This window comes from Emydura macquarii, unplaced genomic scaffold, assembly GCF_026122565.2.
Source record: "Emydura macquarii macquarii isolate MOO-44397 ecotype Brisbane River unplaced genomic scaffold, CSIRO-AGI_Emac_v2 contig_2636, whole genome shotgun sequence".
Lineage (NCBI taxonomy): Eukaryota > Metazoa > Chordata > Testudines > Chelidae > Emydura > Emydura macquarii.
The window spans coordinates 23374772-23394612 of NW_027132773.1; the positions used below are offsets into that span (position 1 = coordinate 23374772).

The 19841-nt window shown below is 39.4% G+C and overlaps 1 protein-coding gene across 3 annotated transcripts in view; it reads right to left on the bottom strand.

Moving 5' to 3' along the window:
• Window positions 1-19841, bottom strand: part of CADPS2 (calcium dependent secretion activator 2) — a 501284-nt gene that overhangs the window by 325044 nt on the left and 156399 nt on the right. For all 3 annotated transcript variants that reach the window (XM_067564292.1, XM_067564291.1, XM_067564293.1), the window contains exon 4: window positions 2736-2816. In XM_067564292.1, the coding sequence (XP_067420393.1) occupies window positions 2736-2816 (81 nt within the window). The remainder of the gene's footprint in view (window positions 1-2735; window positions 2817-19841) is intronic.

A 19841-nucleotide genomic window follows, 5' to 3' on the forward strand; every position in this document is an offset into this window, starting at 1 on the left:
TAAGTGCACTTTTGCTCATTTCAGTATTCCAAAACAACTATTGATGCACAAAGAATCACAATTCACTGCAGCAGAATTTAAGTCATTCCAAACAAATGAATGAATGAATTTGATCATATTACCCACAAGTGAATGGAGGGACAGAAAGCTGTACAGACAACCAAGAGGATCCTACAGCAAGAAGATCCATTCCTTGCTCTTCTGAGTCACAGATAATCACCAATGGCAGCTACTAGATATAGTCCAGAACAACTTCTGATGGAAGACAACTCAGAACGACTGTTCCAATTTTCAAAAAGCACCTATTTCAAAGCGGCCAGACATGAAAAGAGTAGCCAAATCAGATAAAAAGAGTAAAAACTTATGAATACTTTTACAACAAACATCACTCTGTCAAATCTAGATCCTGGTAGCCATGTTCATGTCAAATTGGATGGAGAAAAAGTATGGACAATTCCAGCTGTCATGTAGTAAAAGAATTCAGCACGCAGATCATATGTGATCGAGTCCAACAGAGGAGAATTCAACAGAAACCATTGACATCTACAGTTTGTCCTTCAGAAAGAAGGATCAACAGAGCAAACTCTACAGATGCAGAACAAGAAGACTCAAGAATTCCAAATCGACCACAGCCAGTCATTGCAACTAATGGACACCTAGATGATCAAGGTGTTACATGTTTGGGTCATATAATTAGAAAACCAGTACAACTGAGAGACACTTAGACTGATAGGTATGGAATTTCAAATAGTATAAATATTGTAAATGGTAAGAATGTAGAACTTAAAGTGGGAGATGTAATGGAATGCTAACCTGTATCATATGGTACAGCTACTAGGTGGCACTGTGTGTAAAAGACCTTATTTAAACCAACCTTAGCCATACATGACAAAGCCTTAAACGATCTTGAACACATCTGGTGTGTATGAACAAGCTTTGTGACCAGTCCATATCTGGTACAGAAGAACATGACAGGTGTATTTCTTTTAGAAACATCTGAATTACAGAATAACAACAAATTTTATAAACCACTGTATGAAATGGAAATGAGTGCTCGATAAAATCTCCTAATTGTGAACTATAAAAAGAATATAAAAAGTTTTTAAAAAATAATATTTTCACTTTTTATTAATTTTGAAGCACTTGATCACTTGGATGGCCTCTAGGGCTCACATATCTATAACAGGTCTTTTTTTCTGCAACAGGAAAAAGCCCTCATAAAAAGGACTTCCCATAACTGTTAACAAAGATTTAAAAGATTCCAAAGAGGGTGTGGAACTTCACCCCATGAGCAGTATATCCAAAATGGCAGCTGAGATTTTCTTTGCTGTGTGCAAAATCATGCACTTGGAACAAAGAAATCATGACATTTTCAAACTGTTTAGAGTGTGAGAAATCTACATATTTCCAGAATATGCACCTGTATAAAGGAAGGAATTAGAATAGGAGCAGAGTAGAGGAAGAGTGGAACTAAACTTTCATGTAAGTCATGTTAGTATTTTCACGTCTTTTAAAACAAATTTTAATAATCCAAAAAGTGTGTTTTACTTTTTAGAAAGCTTACCCAGCAGAGTTATTATTCAGATTTCATCCAACTAGTCCTGATAGAGGTTATTTTAGCTTCACCACCCAGGCCCCTTTAAAAAAACCCACCACAGCTTGAACAGTCTTATGCTATTCTGCAAAACATCATAGTCTCTCTGAGTGGCCTCATTCTGCTACCATCACAGAGACTCTAAGAAAGAGAAGGGCTTTTAAATATATAAATACACACATAGACCAAACCATATATATGGTTGGAATATCCATTACAGCTACACTAGCAAGGGGCTGGGGAGCCACCAGGGGACATAAATGGCACAGAAGTTCCATATTTATGGAAACTCTATTTTTGGGAACTCTAAGTTTGTGGAAGGCTCACATGGCCATTTCTGCAATTTGGAAACCCTGTCCCCACCCATGATTGATGTAACCTGTGTTATGGAGGTAGGGATATTCCCTCCTTTTGGATACAGACATCAATTTACTCTCCCTTTAACTTCCACCCATATACGATAATATGGTTTGGGCCATAGTAATTACATGTGCTTGTCTATGCAAACATTTAGTTCACAGCAAGCTGGGATGTGAATCTACCCAGTACTAGCCTGTCACACACTAATTGTCCATATGGACCCTACTGATGTGCATTAACAGGTCATTGGTGTACTCTGATCTGGTTTTATATATTGAGGATATAAACATAGTTCCAATTTTCTAAAACATTTATTAAAAATATTCTCTCTAATCTATCCACTACCATTGGGGTGGGCTGCACAACTCTCTCATGGCTTTGATACTTGTAATGATCCATTGCTACTTGTACATCTCAAACTCATGCTGACACAACTTTTATACATGTATACGAATTACACACACACTTTCTTTTCCCTCCCATTGAGGTCACTGACAATGGCACAATCAGATCATATTATACATGACTTATCAGGACAAGCCATATATAAAGAGAGAGAGAGAGAGAGAGAGAGAGAGAGCGCACACTCTAGAGTGGAGGAAAATCTGTTTTTCCAAACTGCTGCACAGTACAATTGCCCTCATTTGCCTAATTTTCCTTTCAAAAGGCTCAATGGCTATAATATTTAGAAGGGTATATTATGTACACACACACACACACACACACCCACACACACACACACCCTTCACACCCTTTAAAATTGTAGGACAAAGAAATTTACCTTTGTCATTTGTTCTGCCATCTGTAGACGTCCATCTAATTCGCGTCTGATCTGAGCTGCTTGTTCATCTGCATTATCCAGCTTAGATACAGAGCACACAAAATGCAAAAATTAATCATGTAGGACAAGCTATGGTAATCAGATTGTTCTAATTATATGAAAATAATATTTCAAAATTAAGGGAATAACAGAAAAACTTCAATATTCTGTCTGTTTACAGTAAAATGCTACAGAAACATTAAGGGTCTGACTTTCATCAGAAATGCAAGGAAATTTCAATTTGTAAGTGAATCATGACAATACATCATCATCAGAGAGACATGGTGAGTGAGATACTATCTTTTATTGGACCAGCTTCTGTTAGTGAGAGAGGCAAACTTTCAAGCTTGCACAGAGCTCTTCTTCCGGTCTGTGTAAACTTGAATGATAATTCAATAAAAGATATTACCTCATCCAACTTGTCTCTCCAATATCCTGGGACCAACACAACTAAAACAATACTGAATACATCATGAGAAATACAAATGCAAAGTATCATGAAGGCCACTAGAACTCTGACATAGAAAGAGACTTATGCAGAATAGTTGCAGTTAAAAATTCCCAATATTGTCCTCATCATTTGGATGTCATGGGAGATAGAATTGCAGTATTAGCAAAAGACCTACATTCTAATTCAGTTTAAATTTTAAATAGAATAAGTGAAACTGACAAAAAACTGGGAGGGAATGGGATGAAGAAAGACTAAGATTACAGAAATATAATCATATGGATACTCATCTTATGCACGTGCAGAAATTGGTAGGGTACTTCTGTCAAGTTTATTTTAAATTGTATATAAAATAAACACAATGAGTTTTAGGAGTCATAGAATCATAGAAGATTAGAGTTGGAAGGGACCTCATGCGGTCATCTAGTCCAACTCCCTGCTCAAAGCAGGACCAACTCCAACATAATCATCCCAGCCAGGGCTTTATCAAGCCGGGCCTTAAAAACCTCTAAGGATGCAGATTCCACCACCTCTCTAGATAACTCATTCCAGTGCTCCACCACCTCCTAGTGAAAACATTTTTCCTAATATCTAACCTAGACCTCCTCCCCTACTGCAACTTAAGACCATTGCTCCTTGTTCTGTCACTGAGATATCTTTAACTTTAGTATTGTTATGCTGATGTTGGTGGCTGTCACAAGCAAGTCTGACTTACAGGTAATTATAGACCTCATTAAAGCTGACGGGCATGATAGCCACCCTTCATTCAGGCTAAAAGGAAGAAGCAATTAAACTCCTTTATGGAATCATATAGCTGAAACAAAAGAAGCCACTTCCCAAGGTACTGGACCACATGGAATGCTTGAGGAAAAATTAATTCAAGAAGAATAAGTGTGTTTTCCCTAGGGACTGATTGAAAATGTAACAGCTGAGGCATTGATTGGTTACAGCTGTTATTTGTCTGTGTGGGTGTCTGAATGAGAAAACCAGGAGATAGCCAACCGAAAGCCAGAGGAAACAGTCAGTATGGCCCTGTGAGAGAGCAGATGCAGAACTTGCTGGGGTGCAGAATTGGCTGGAAAATCAGACCTGCAAATTGTGAGCAAGGACACTGCCTCTTGTTTTTTCCTACTGAGTTCAGGGAAACAGGATTTTGTGTACATTCTTTGCAATCAATAGGATTTCACCAAAGAAATATCTGACTCTATAACCAATTTTTCCTCCTAACAAACAACCCATCAAGGCTTTGAATACTCACTAATTACCAGGGCCAAGGGGCAACACTATTTACAATATATATTCCCAATACTTCCATATATAGGTCTCATTCATGAATCAGCCTCTTACCCCAAGCAGGAGACTAATGGGGGTAAGTGTCACCTTACCCTCCCTCCATAGGCTACTCATGTCAAGGGTCACAATGCAAGAGGAAGTGCAGCCTCCCTCCGCCACTTTCCTCCCTCCTGGGCATAGAGTGTGAGTGAGCAAGTGAAGGGAGTCGATGAAGCATGGCTCCACCCACCCGGTGCACCAACCAGCACAGCTGGCATGGAGGAAGGAAGAAAGCTGAATCAATAAAAGGGCTGGCACAGTTTGCTTTCTCCCCTAGAACAAGGGAATATAAGGACCAAATCGAAACTCAGAACCATAGTTAAATCCCCACTCTGCTCCTAAAGTAGCATAACTATGTGCTACTGCTTCATACTCAGTGCATAATACAAGCTCCAGTCTAGCCATAGTACTAAGCATACTGAGATAAAGCAATTTATATGTTTTTAAACAGTGAACACTATCCAGTTATGCCGCCTTAAGTGACTAGCAATTGGACCAGCAAAAATTGTTCACTTTAACTATATGAGATATTCAGCCAAAGCATGTACAAAAGCTTGAGCAGGAAAACTTCAGGTTATATTAAAGGTGTTTGTTGGTTGGTTTTTTAAAAAAAATATCAATGTTTAATTCAGTGTGTCATGCAAAAGTATAGTACTATTACTACTGCAGCACCTCTTCCCATACAAGACTTGAACAAGTAGACCTTACTCAGGCAAATCGCTCCTCAATTAATTTTAAGCAAAGTTTCACCTGAGTAATAACTGTAAGATCAGGTACCTAATGAATAATTTTAATGATATTTAAAAATAATAAAATATCAAGTGCTCAAGGGTTAAGGAGTTGACTTTTATCCATTTTTTAAACATACAAGAAGGATGGACTAATTCAGGGATCAGTGATGGGATATAAAACCTTCCACTCGTAGGTCACTAGTAATAGCCAAGAGTTGCTACAATTTGATGGATCACCACACCTTCCCAGCTAGTGAACTTGCATTGTGTTCTGAAAGATGCCAAATGGAGACCACAGAAAACAGTAAGAGGGAGAAGATTCCAGAGCTGAAGGGTCCTCTGACAGGAATAATCACCTACCCACTCCCAGTTCAACTCTCACAACTGACAGCAAGAGCAGTCTAGTTCAATGCAAACTCATAGAATCATAGAATATTAGAGTTGGAAGGGACCTCAGGAGGTCATCTAGTCCAACCCACTGCTCAAAGCAGGACTAACCTCAGCTATATCATCCCAACCAGGGCTTTGTCAAGCCTCAGCTTAAAAACCTCTAAGGATGGAGATTCCACCACCTCCCTAGGTAACTTATTCCAGTGCTTCACCACCCTCCTAGTGAAAAACTTTTTCCTAATGTCCAACCTAGACCTCCTGCCCTGCAACTTGAGACCGTTGCTCCTTGTTCTGTCATCTGCCACCACCAAGAACAGCCTAGCCCCATCCTCCCTGGAACCCCCTTTCAGGTAGTTAAAGGCCGCTATCAAATCCCCCCTCACTCTTCTCTTTTGCAGACTAAACAAGCCCAGTTCCCTCAGCCTCTCCTCATAAGTCCTGTGCTCCAGCCCCCTAATCATTTTTGTTGCCCTCCGCTGCACTCTCTCCAACTTGTCCACATCCTTTTTGTAGTGGGGGGCCCAAAACTGGACACAATATTCTAAATGCGGCCTCACCAATGCCGAATAGAGGGGAATAATCACTTCCCGTGACTTGCTGGCAATGCTCCTACTAATGCAGCCCAATATGCCATTAGCCTTCTTGACAACCAGGGCACACTGTTGACTCATATCCAGCTTTTTATCCACCATTACCCCCAGGTCCCTTTCTGCAGAGCTGCTGCCCAGTTCGTCGGTCCCCAGTCTATAGCTGTGCATGGGATTCTTCCTTCCTAAGTGGAGGACTCTGCACTTATCTTTGTTGAACCTCATTAGATTTCTTTTGGCCCAATCCTCCAGTTTGTTTAGGTCACTCTGTATCCTATCCCTACTGTCTAGATTTAACAAAATGCTCTGACTTATGGGATTCCACATATATCTCCAGTTCTGTCTCTTCCCAACATGTGACAGCACAATACGAAACTGCTTACTGAACTTGGTCCTCAGGGACTTGTATATCTTCTATTTTCTTTTTCATTACAAACATAATTAAAAAAAACCATCAATTTGCTTAATCCAAATGAAAACCAACGTATCAAAAATACAATTTTGTTTTGCCTCTGTCTAAAAGCAAGACAACATTATTTACATTTTAAAAAAATATCCCAGGATGAAAATTTGTGTGACAAGTGTCTGCTTGAAGGGAATTTAAATGACTGAATTATAATCAACACAAAAGGGGAGAGGGTTGAAACAGAAGCCTTTAACAGCAGAAATGCTTCAAGGCACAACTTTAATAACTTCCTACATTATTAACATGGTTCAATAGCTGAAGTTTTTGGCTAAAGCCTGATTTTTTAAACATATTTTTCTATTTAAAAAAATGTGAAATGACCATTTCATTTAATGAAGCTGACGTTTTCACAAAATCTGTCTTGAGAAACCTTGGCATTTTTAGTTTTCTAAATATTTAGCTGCCCGCTAACTGTTTATACCCAAACTTCTTTACAAAATGGACTATTTTGCATTGTTATTTTTAAGTTACTGCATCTTCCTTAAATATTTATACATTAATCATACCTGCTTCATTAATTTATGATAGGGGACAGAACCAAATCTGGAGGGCTAAAATATGGAACAAAGGCTGCTCCACTAATTCGGAATTGTTCTTTTCTATATTAGATGATCTTATACAATGCAAAGTCTTGTTTATTTTTCATGCACTGTGTCCAATTTTGTTTTACCTTTTGCCATGGTGAAATCCCATACATCTAGGGTTGGGCTCTCTCTCACTCAGCTGAAACTGGGATGCACGTAAAACGAACTCTCAAGTGTCATTGGAATTTTACATAAGTCTGTGGGTCATTATTTCCGCCAGTTAAGACCCTCCATCCTCACTTAAGCCATGGATATTCTGTTACACCTGTTTTTGGTTTCCAGCCCCTCCAGGTTTGTTTATACTTATACTTTATGTTTATACAAGGGATTAAGACTGAATATGTAATACTTGTTAACTGTGTTGACAATTGTGATATTCCTTATGTCACTTAAGGCTTACGTATTCATTTTGCATCCTTATTTTATGGTGGAACTCTTCACTGAAAAAAGTTCTACAGAAACTTGATGACAGTTTTTTGTTTGGAAGATATTAAAGTTCCAGCTCATTAAAAACAACATTTTCGTTAAGTACTAGAACAAGCTGCCTGAAACCTGTAACACACAAGGTAAAACTGGCTGCCAGGTTGAGCAAAGCCCAGAACAAAGCATGAGAGATCTGGGGACAAAACACATTTAGTTGAAGGAATAAGGTAAGGATTGAGATTCCAGAGTTTAGATGACTCTAGAATCATCAGAAAACACTGCAAATCATTCCTGTTTGATAATGCTTTTCCAACGTAACTAAAATGACTTACATAACATCAACCACTGCCTTCTTTGTCCCTAAATAAGAAAGGTGTGCAGGAGGGAAAGGAAGGAAGCATTTTTTTTTACCCTGTTCCACCAAGCTGCCCAAATCCTTCCACATGCATCCATGCTACTTAATTCCCCATAAAAACTCTCCCCCAGAGCTCACCAAGTGTGCCAGCAACTGCAATAAATTCCAGTTTATCACTTTCAAAATCTGGTTGCTCCTTGCTTTCTGGCTTCTTGCTGTTTTGCCTGAACACTCACAAGAGGCCTCCTATCCTTATTCATGTGCTCATCAAAAAGTCCTCTTTGCCAATCAATTATTTTTGCCAATGGCTTGCCACTTTCCAACCTAAATTTTGCATTCCATTTCCCCTCCCCCCCCCCCCCCCAAAATATATTTTATTCCCTCTCCCATCCCTTAAAAGAGCAAAGGTATTTTATTACTATTTTAAGCAGGGCTGGTAGCTCTGACTATTAAGGTTACACAACACTTCCCTTTATAAGACCCTGTTTTCAGTTGCTTATAACTTTGCCAAAGTTGAACCATTTGGGCTTAAATTTTCTATGGTAGCTGTCTGCCTCAGACAGCAATTGATTTTTTCCCCAAAATTTCAGTCAAAATAGTTTAGTCACTGCCAAGAAAGAAGCTAGAGAAAAATATATTGTTTCCCCATGTTGAAAATGTTTGATGACCTTTTCTTTGAACAGCTCCATTGCCCAATGCTTTGGAGCAGGGACTTGAAATTGGCAGGGGAGTGGCCTGTGCATCCAGGAAGTGCTTTTTCCACATGTGCCCTGTGAAAATCCACCCACACTGGGCCAAATTTTAAGGTTTTGAAAAAAATCTCAGTTCACACATGCTCATTTTAGTAGCTAAATTGCCTAAGATTGTCTTTATTGGGCATGCTCCAACCTGGGGCTGAGCAGCACTTTCCCTACAATTGCAGCTTTTGGATGCTGATGGTCATGCCTAGGCCAGGTCCCTGACTGAAAACAAAGAGGCTGTCTCTTCTGTGCTCCCAGTGACTTCCTGCTGAACCCAGGCAGTGTGTAGAAGGAAGCTGCCTGATTCAAATGCAGAGGGGACAAGAGTCACACCTGTCAGGGAAGTGGATTGGAACCTGCCAAGGAGAGGGAACCTGGGATTGGGAAGCGGGGTGGAGAAATGCCCAGACTTGCTTAGCAAGACGCTGGGACTGGTTGGGCAGGAGACTGGTTAGGAGAAACAATAACTGGCTACTGCAGGTTTCTCTTGGAGCCTTCTCCAAAGCATTTGGTACTAGCCAATGTCAGTGACAGGATACTGGACTAGATGGACAGCTAGCCTGAATCAGTATGGTAAGTTCTATGTTTTTGCATCTTCAGCTCCATGGACAGCGTTACCATTGAAATAACATCTTCCATGAACTGGGAATTCTGCCTAAGTGGCAAGTAAGACTACCTACCTATTCAATTATTCTGATTAAGCAGATTCTATTGTGATAGCCCTTACTGAGGCTTTCAATATGAGTTTATCAGAGTAAGAGCCACAGGTCAGCTCAACAGCATAATGTCTTGGTCAATAAACATGAGTTTACTATGTATTTGGTTATGCACATAAACAATATAGAAAGGGAGCATAGGTCTAATGAATCAGCACCTGTGAATGAATGATTTTAAAGGCTGAAATCCAAGAGCAGCATGACTTGTCATTCAGATTTTAAATATCATTGTTTATTTTTATATTACCTAAAGGACCCTAACATATGTTCATGCATTTTGACATAAAAGGGAAATGCCACTATGTAAAAAATCTGGCTAAAATACAAGAACAACTTGAAGTGGAAGAGGTAATCATATTGCCAAGGGGTAATGCGCTAAATTCATGATACTTGTTTCATTTCCTCACACACACACAGTATGTCAAATATCATTCATATAAGAAATTAAAACATTTTAATTATATACAAATGGGAATATTGACCTGACAGAAATTATAGTTCTTCACATCCATAATTACCAAAGCTCACTCTTCCCCCTAAGCATTTCATTAATGTTAAATTAGTTTCTTGTAACTTTTTTATTCCATATTAATGTGAAATTACATTTAAAGCTGCATGTTGGTTTTCTAAATTAATGACTGAATTCAAAGTATTTTAAACACACACCTGCAGTTTTGGGGCTCATTCTCATTTCTGCCACACAAATCAACAAGCACAATAACTTGTCTCTACACTCTGAGTGGCTGGCAGCTGCTGTGCCACAATGTTCCCCAGTGACGAGCTCTCTCCATACTGACCAGTCGGGGCTCTGCTATATTGGGTGGCTGCTCAGAAGCGCCTACTTGAGGTAGCCCACAGCTCCCCGCTATGGCATTTCAGTCTTATAGCTAAGAGAAAAAGTTAGAGACACAACATGAGTGAGATAATATCTTTAATTGGACAAACGTCTGTTTGTGAGAGAGACAAGGTTTCAAGCCACCTCAGAGCTCAATAAGACCTGAAAAAGAGCTCACTCACCAACAGCTTGTCTCCCTCAACAAGAGAAGTTGGTCCAATAAAAGATATTACCTCACCCACCTTGTCTCTCTAATATCCTGGGACCAACATGGCTACAATTACACTGCTACAACAAGGGAAAAGTTGTCAGCGACTGTGGTGGAATAAAGATCACAGTCTGGCAGGCCTTGTGTCCAGTTTCAAGCCAGACAGTTCTGTTTTTTCAAGGTTTGTCCCCTGTCCAGTATGAATGTAAAACTGGACGTGGTTTTCTCCACTATCATGCTGCATAGGATGGAGGGCGCCATTTTGAAGAGAGTACCACTCTGCCCCCACCAGCATGACCTTGCACACACTGTACATGCAAGGTCACGCTGGGGTGGGCAGAGTCACGCAGGCAGGTGCGGGGTCACACTGTTCCCAGAAGTCCAGAACGTCTGGTATTCCAGGGACGCACTCAGAGGCCATTCTAATAACAGTGGAGAAGTTTAAAAAGCCTTCTTATGATGTTAGAGGGGAAAAGGTTGATTACTCCATTCCACCAACAACTAATGGAGTCCAGCACTACTCCTGGGAATGGGAGGATAAGGAAAAAGCCAAGGGTCAGATTCATGGCTGTGCTACATGGCATTAAGACACATAGTAGGTGTGGAATATTTAAATGCAGGTTGTTCTTACTTTCCCCTTTCCTTGTCATCAGAGACAGGAGTACCCAGAAAAAAAGATACCTGTTCCAAGCAACAGCTGGTCTGTAAAGCTCTGATTCTGCCAAGATTTATGCATATGCTCAACTTTATGCACTCTGAGTAGAACCATTGACTGCATGTAAAGTCAACTGTAAAGATGAACATGTTCATAAGACTTTGCAGTGTTGGGTCTAAAAGTAGTCAACTACTAATGTGTATTGACCCCAGGAAAGTCTGTCAACGTTCCTAAAATTTCTCAAGCTTGTGAGTCAGGATTAGCAGCTAAGTACGTACTGTAGAAGGATCAGCAAGTCTCAAAGAAGTCAGAAAATACAAAAGATCAACACCTAATCAATAGCAAGAGCCCTTTTGGAGGTGGCATCAAGCTCACCTTTCAGGGCACAAAATCCTAAAAGGGTATTAGTTTCACCCTTAAATTATTTGCAGATGCAACAGAAGTAGCATTTGAAGGCCAATCTGTGTAGTTTTCCCAAATACTCAACTGGTTTCTATTAATTCCTTTATTAAAAATTCTTATCAGTCTTTTGTTTCAGATAGATGGGAGTCTTACAGCGGAAAAAAAATCACTCTCCAATGTCTTATCAGACAATTGTCTCTCATTTAACCCCTTATATATATGTAAAGAACATAATTCTTAAATTTCTTTATCAAAGGTGATGACAGTGGGGTTGGGTTTTTTTTTTCTTGTTTTCCTTCTTTACAGATTAGATTCTGGATTATAATTCTGATTATAAAATTTAAAACTTTCAGATGTATAAAATCTCCCCAAAATAAAGTATTTTGCTTTATATTTTCTTTTCTTTTTAATAATGTAATTAATTCAATGCTACTATGAAGTCTGAGGGCTCAGTCTTAAAAAGAATTTAAGCACATGATTCAATACTTTGTTGGATTGGGGACAGAGTACTCAGCACCTTGCGGAATCAGGCCCTAAAACTTTTACATTCTGACTTGAATTTGCAAAATTTGCACTATTGTAGATTTTAACACTTAATAATGGACCTCATCCTGTAAGATGCAGAGGTCCTCCTGCAAGTTTCTAAAAGGCCTGAACTCTTATTGTCTTCATCACAAGTTGAGGGGCACAACACCTCATAGAAGGAGCTCTGCACTTTGCAGGATCAGTATCGCCTATAGCAGTGATGGATGGCTTCAATAGCACTGCATCCTAATAGCCTCAGCCCAAATTCACAGGAGTCATCAGTGAGAGACCCCTAAATATCTGAGGATCTGGGTCCTAATCCTGCAGGCTACACACACACAGAATTCCCATTGATTTCAAAGGGAATTCTGTGTACATAATCAGTTCTTAATTCTTCCTGTTCCCCTACCACCCAACCCATTCCGTCTCCCAATCAACATACACAGACTGCAGAAAATATGCTGGATTTGGCAAATAAAAACCTTGTGGAATTGGTAGTATTTTAGGTTATATGCAAAGAGGAATCAAAGTAAAGCAAACACAAGAGAAAGAGGTTTATCACACACATAGATAATCTGTAAACTTTGCAAAAACTAACCAGGACCTTCTCTTTCCATCATGATGAAGAAAAAAATATACACTATTTACAAGAAATCCTAGATCAAAAGACAACTTCAGGGTCCACCACACAATGCTCTAAACTACTTACACTTCAATCTGTCTGCAGCAAGAAAATAAAAGATGAATAATAAAAGGTGACCTGCAAAGCTTTTATGAAATGTTCTAACAACTTCCGTATATTAACATGTACATTTTAAGTCCTAAAATTGTTTTAAGCATTTTTATCAATTTAAAAATAAAACAAACATAATTTGCACAACTATGAAAATTTAAAATAGATACATTTAAAAAAATGCTTTAAAATAATCATTATCCTTCAGGTCATAAAAAAATAAAACTCCACCAAGCCTACAAACAACAACAAGCAAGGGGCACAGCTTAAATCTCTCCCTCAGGTTCTCTCATGAAGGGGGCTTACAAGCACTATTTTTAGAAAATCATGAAAAGAGGCATTTTGACAAAAATGAATCTATGAATTTATGAAAAACACATGAAGATAAAGTGGATCTTCATAGACCATGAATTTCACAAGCTGAAAAAGTGAACTTGAAAGTGCTCTGTAGATCACCTTTCGAGAAGGCCAATACTATAAAGGCATTTTTTTTTAAATTAAACAAAACAGGAGTGTGATGGGATATACAAACTTCACAAATCAGACACAAGTTAATGGGCTGCTGGGGGCCCAATTAGCCCCAGCCCATGACACCTGAAGCAGGTGTCATCCAGGGAGGAGCTAAAAAGGGAGAGACCAACTCATTTGCTGCCTAGGTGAGAGAGCAGACCTGGAACTCTCAGTGTGGGAGAGAAGTGGAACCGGGAAAGAATGCTGCCTACCCAGGATCTTTCCCAGGGAATGGAAGAGTTTACTTCTTAGCATTGATTTTGGACTCTGGGTACCCTGCAGGGATGGAACGGTTGCCTGACATCACTGGAGAGCTATATCACCAGGATACAGAAGCTGCTGGAGGACAAGTAGAGCAGTGGAAGGCAAGAGTAGGAGGGAAACAGAGGTAGAGCCATTGCCTCACTGCACCATGCCACACCATGCCACCAGTGGTGTGCAGGAGGGTGTGTAGTCACAGGAAGCTACAATATAGTGTGAATCCAAAGTTCTTTCTGCCTTGGGAATTATCTAAGGATACATTTCCATTTTGTATATCACAACCTCCACCAAGAGTTTCTCTTTCTGTTCCCTCCATATCATGGGTGAGATTTTGTGAGGTATAGCACAGAATTTGTCAGTCAGGAGGAGGTGGCACTAAGCTGTCTGTAAGCCACATTTGTGCTCTCCTGATTCTGGACTGCTGTGGTGACCAGAGTAGCCCTTGGGGTAATTTAGACAGTCTTTCGATGCTAAATTAGAACAACCTATGCCCTCCAGCCTGTGCACAGCAGGGCTGGTCAGAATCTCTGCAGTGCTACCTGCTACCCCACCCTCTTCTGTTCCCAAACCTGTGCCCCTGGCATGTCCCCTGTGCCAGGGATCTGCAGGAGACAGCCTGTCTTCCTGAGTTCCTGTGCCAGGGGAATTCTTGGGAGGACAAATGCAGAGCTTTTCAAGCCTTTTATGCCACTCTGGTCTCTACTTGTATGAAGGGACGGAAACGGGTGAAAATTTCACACCATACATTCAACACCCTGTTGATGACAAGTAATCATGCAGACACACAAGAAGACTAGTCAATAACTACCTGCACTATACTGGCCTGAGTTATATAATCCTTATATTCAACATATGCCAAAATGAAAGTTATCAGAAGCTGTGCCTGGAATTTTTACGCTGACATGTCCCAAAACACTACATTTCAAGCTTCCATATATCCATGACATCGTACATCTTACTCAAAGTATCCTTATGTCCTTTTATGTCACAGGTCAAAGTTCTGTATGTAAACTTGAAAGCTCTCATGCCCTGGCTTAAAGGTATGAATACAGGGCCCGCCATGATGAGAATTTCTGGGTCCTGAACGTATCTTAGAAGTCCTGGAATTGCTCATATAATTCAACTCTCTCTCAAACATACAGTGAAGACTGCAAAAGTCAAATTGAATTTATATTAACCTGATTATGTATTTATTTGTACAAAATGGTTAGCAGAAAAATGTTTAAATGTAAACCAAGATACACAAACACACATTTATTTTACTAATTCTATAATGTGAACTCCCATGGCAGCTAGGTGCTTCAGTGACAGATTAAATACTAATTAGTGAGCACAAAACTGGAAAAAAAAAATCATTCAGATACTAAACAAAATAAAAAGCCTTTCCACCACATACTAGATGTAGCCTTTGACAGTTTGCCAATGGAAGCAAATTCCAAAGTCAGGACCACTCTACTGAGAAAGCCCTGTTGCATAGAGAGTGTTCAAACTTTGGAAATGAAGAATCTCCCAAGTGATCTTAACACCCATGGCATAGGTGAGAGATGCTCTCTGAAATAATTATGTTCCAATTTATTGAAGATTGAGAGGGCATCAACATCCTGAATTACACTTCAAAATAAACAAAGGAAGCAGACTCACACTAACATAGATATTATTCTTGCCAAATATACTACACAGATAGGTGGGTGGCTGCATTCTGCATTGGAAGGACCTTCCAGGTAGACTTTAAAAAAAAAGAGGTGGGTAAATAAGCAGTTTTTCATTTAAGTGGCCAAACCAAACATTTGAAAACTAACAATTCAAATTAACATTGCGTTGGTCTGAGTTAAAGCCTGATCACCCTATATTTTGCAGCTTAATTTTGTCGTCTAGTGACTGGAAGGAATGCTATTTTGGGGAACGAGACAGTACAGCAAAGTGTCTTTTCCTAGCTTTGCATGGTAGAGAATAGCATCAGTTGTTTCAATTTGCCTGTTTGGATTTGAGCACACCCTAGCATTCCCTTTTAATTGAATAAACCCAGAATTTTCACTCATTTATGCACAAGATCCTTTCTGTCGTGGGCCGTTCATGGCACTGTTCTTGCCCCCAAATCCAACATTTTAAAGAATCATGCGGCTCAATTTTTCTTTGGTTTGCAGAGCTGAATTTAAAATGAGTTTTCTGCTGCATTAAGTTCCAGGAAGTCAAGGACCCATAACTCTAAAACAATCATTTCTCTCTTCCCAATCTGGTAATCCCAGCGAATCCAAATTTGTAGGTGAATTCCATATTGAACTATATACCATATCCCAAATCTTTTGGAGGGAAACTATATGTACTTGGAAAATCTTTTGGTACTTGGAAAAAAACATTTGAAGAAAGTGTGCAGCTTGCTCTGTGGATATGTGGCTTTGTGAATTATAGATAGGATCAATTTGGTTATTATTATTTTCCTCAGATTTTATACAAAAATAAAAGTCCAGGTGTTGGGTACTCCATTTACATGGAGACACATGCACAGAAACTGTTAATTATGCAATGTGGGATACACGTGAAAAATGTACACTGTGAACTGGAAACAAATATTTTAAATATTTATTCACTCACTGTGGTCTGTTTAGGTATCAAGATGAGGAAACCAGAGAATGGTAGATAGTCAGATATTGAATTCTAAGTCTCCAGTGTTTCTTGCAGTTGTATTTTTCAAGGCTATAATTTATTGCTATTATGAAACTCTTTTCAAAACTTCAGAATTAATAACAGGTTTTGGAATGAAAAATCCAATAAAAAGAGAAGGTTGGAAAATTAAACCAGTACAATTAAGATTAACATTGAAATCTATTTTCTTTCATACTTAAATTATTTTTCCTCTATCACATGCATCTATTGGTTTGTTTTCACAGGATTATTCATAAATGCTGGAGTACTGACACTGTCTGTTCTCTGACGAATCTATTCTTAAGTGCAGATCTTCAGCCTATAGAACACAGAAGCAAGCAAGCAAGCACACGATGACATTTATATAAAACATTACAAATTACTTGGGGTTTGCAATCATACAAAGAAGGATGAATTGAAATCTACCCATGTTCCAGATCATTAATGAAGATGTTGAACAAAACCGGTCCCAGGACCGACCCCTGGGGCACTCCACTTGTGACCGGCTGCCAGCTAGACATGGAGCCATTGATCACTATTCATTGAGCCCTATGCTTTAGCCAGTTCTCTATCCATTTTATAGTCCATTCATACAACCCATACTACTTTAACTTGCTGACAAGTATACAGTGAGAGACAGTATCAAAAGCTTTGCTAAAGTCAAGGTATATCACGTCCACCGCTTTCCCCACATCCACAGAGCCAGTCACCTCTTCATAGAAAGCAATCATGTTGGTCAGGCATGACTTTCCCTTGATGAATCCATGTTGACTGTTCCTGATCACCTTCCTCTCTTCCAAGTGCCTTAAAATGGATTCCTTGAGGACCTGCTCCATGATTTTTCCAGGGATTGAGGTGAAGCTGACCGGTCTGTAGTTCCCTGGATCCTCTTTCCTCCCTTTCTTGAAGATGGGCACTATGTTTGCTTTTTTCCAGTCATCAGGGACCTCCCCCAATTGCCACGAGCTTTCAAAGATAATAGCCAATGGCTCTGAAATCACATCAGCCAACTCCCTCAGCACCCTCGGGTGCATTGCATCTGGCCCCATGGACTTGTGTATGTCCAATCTTTTTAAATAGTCTTGGACCTGTTCCTTCAGCACTGAGTGATGTTCACCTCCTTCCCATTCTGTGCGGCCCAGTGCAGTAGTCTGGGAGCTGACCTTGTCTGTGAAGACAGAGGCAAAAAAGGCATTGAGTACCTCAGCTTTCTCCACATCCTCTGTCACTAGGTTGCCTCCCCCATTCTGTAAGGGCCCACACTTTCCCTAATCTTCCTCTTGTTGGTAACATACCTGTAGAAACCCTTCTTGTTCCCCTTCACTTCCTTGCTAGCTGCAACTCCAATTGTGCTTTGGCCTTCCTGATTTCATTCCTGCATGTTCGAGCAGCATTTTTATACTCCTCCCTAGTCATCTGACCAAACTTCCACTTCTTGTAAGCTTCTTTTTTGTGTTTAAGTTCACCAAAGACTTCTTTGTTAAGCCATGATGGACGCTTACCATATTTGCTATTCTTTCTGCACATCGGGATGGTTTGTTCCTGTGCCCTCAATATGGTGTCTTTAAAATACAGCCAGCTCTCTTGGATTCCTTTCCCCCTCATATTAGCCTCCCACGGGATCCTGCCCATCAGCTACCTGAGGGAGTCAAAGTCTGCTTTTCTGAAGTCCATGGTCCGTATCCTGCTGTTCTCCTTTCTTCCTTTTGTCACGATCCTGAACTCGACCATCTCATGGTCACTGCTGCCTAGATTGCCACCCACTTCTACTTCCCCTACCAAATCTTCCCTGTTTGTGAGCAGCAGGTCAAGAGAAGCACGGCCCCTAGTTAGTTGCTCCAGCACTTGCACCAGGAAGTTGTCTGCAACACTATCCAAAAACTTCCTGGATTGTTTGTGCTCTGCTGTATTGCTCTTCCAGCAGATGTCAGGATGATTGAAGTCCCCCAAGAGAATCAGGTCCTGTGAACTGGAAACTTTCCCTACTTGACTGAAGAAAACCTCATCTACCTCGTCCTCCTGGTCCGGTGGTCATAGATACTATTTGTCCATGACTAAACTATCATGCTATTTGTCAAAAATAAAAAAAAAGGACAGTGTCCTCTGAAGAAAGGCCTGGATTGAAATAGCAGGGAATCAAATTATCTGCTCAGTTAGGCATATACGGCTCCCACTGTAGTCATTGGAAGCTACACGTACATATCTGATGCGAGACCTGAGTCCACCCAGTAAGTGTTGCATGTCAGAGTTGGTCTCTATTGTCAGAGAGATGAATAGAATTGCATAGCACCAGTGTCTGATGCCTCATTTAAGGTGGCAACATCAGTCTCTCACTTTTACAAGCACTTATTTACTCATTTTGAAAAACTATATTGAGAAAGGCTATATTATGGTCAACAAATCAACATCAACAGTGAATAATTCTGCCACACAATGCTTTGTTTAATAGAAAGAACACAGGCTGGGTTTTGTAAAACACTCAAAAAGATTTGTCATCTAAAGATCTACAATGATATTCAACACCTGAAATATCCTCTGCCTAAATATACACAGTATAGTATCACTGGCGTATTTTAAAGTCATAAACCAAATAAACTTCTTTTAATAACCATTCAATAAGGTTCTTACTACAGACACACCTGGTACTATATTTATTTACCTTTATTGTGTTTATCAAACAGCTCAAGAGAGGGTCTAAATAAAAGGCAGCAAAAATCCAACAATAATCAATACAAAGCTGACTTCCAATTTGTCCAGCTGCTATCTTTCTTTTCTTCTTGGCCAGCAAAAGGGGTGTGTTTTGCAAATATATTTGTACATGAGTAAGTGGGTGATACCTGAAATACTACACAAGGTTTAAATCTTAAAAAAGGATTTTCATTTTTTTTGGTTTGTTGGTACATACTCAATGTAACACTTGAAATTCCAATGCCTGACAATTTTCATCTTTCTAGGTAAAATTATAATATCAATTAACTGGATATATTCTCCTATTGCTGTAACTGCTGACAAGTTTGTTAAAGTAAGACTCATTTGACATAAAACTAGCAAATTATATAAGTACAGGCAATGACTCAGAAATAATGTGGCAATATAGGTTTTTCTATTATTTTTTGTCATTTTGATATTTGTATTCTATTTTGTCTTATACGTCTGGGTACTTGAAGTTGAAACTGGAATAAAAAGGCTATGGTTTGTGACCATAAAATGACTGGAGTGAGTGAAGAGTTAAGACAAAATGCTTAAACTGAAATAAAGTGTTCTTCAATAAGATTCAGCATTGGTTAACAACTAAGCTTTGAACCATTGAATACCTAAGCACCAAAAGAAAAGAAAAGACCTAGAATGCAATTAAGTGATATAATTTCTTCTGCCCTGGCACTGAGGTAATTCTAAACTAACCAATCAGAAGAGTCTAACCAGAAGGTTACCTTATGTTTTTGAGTCTTTAGAGAAATAAGGAGAGAGGGATAGGGTTTGAGGGAATAAAAAATAGAAAACACTACAATGGCAGATACTTTCT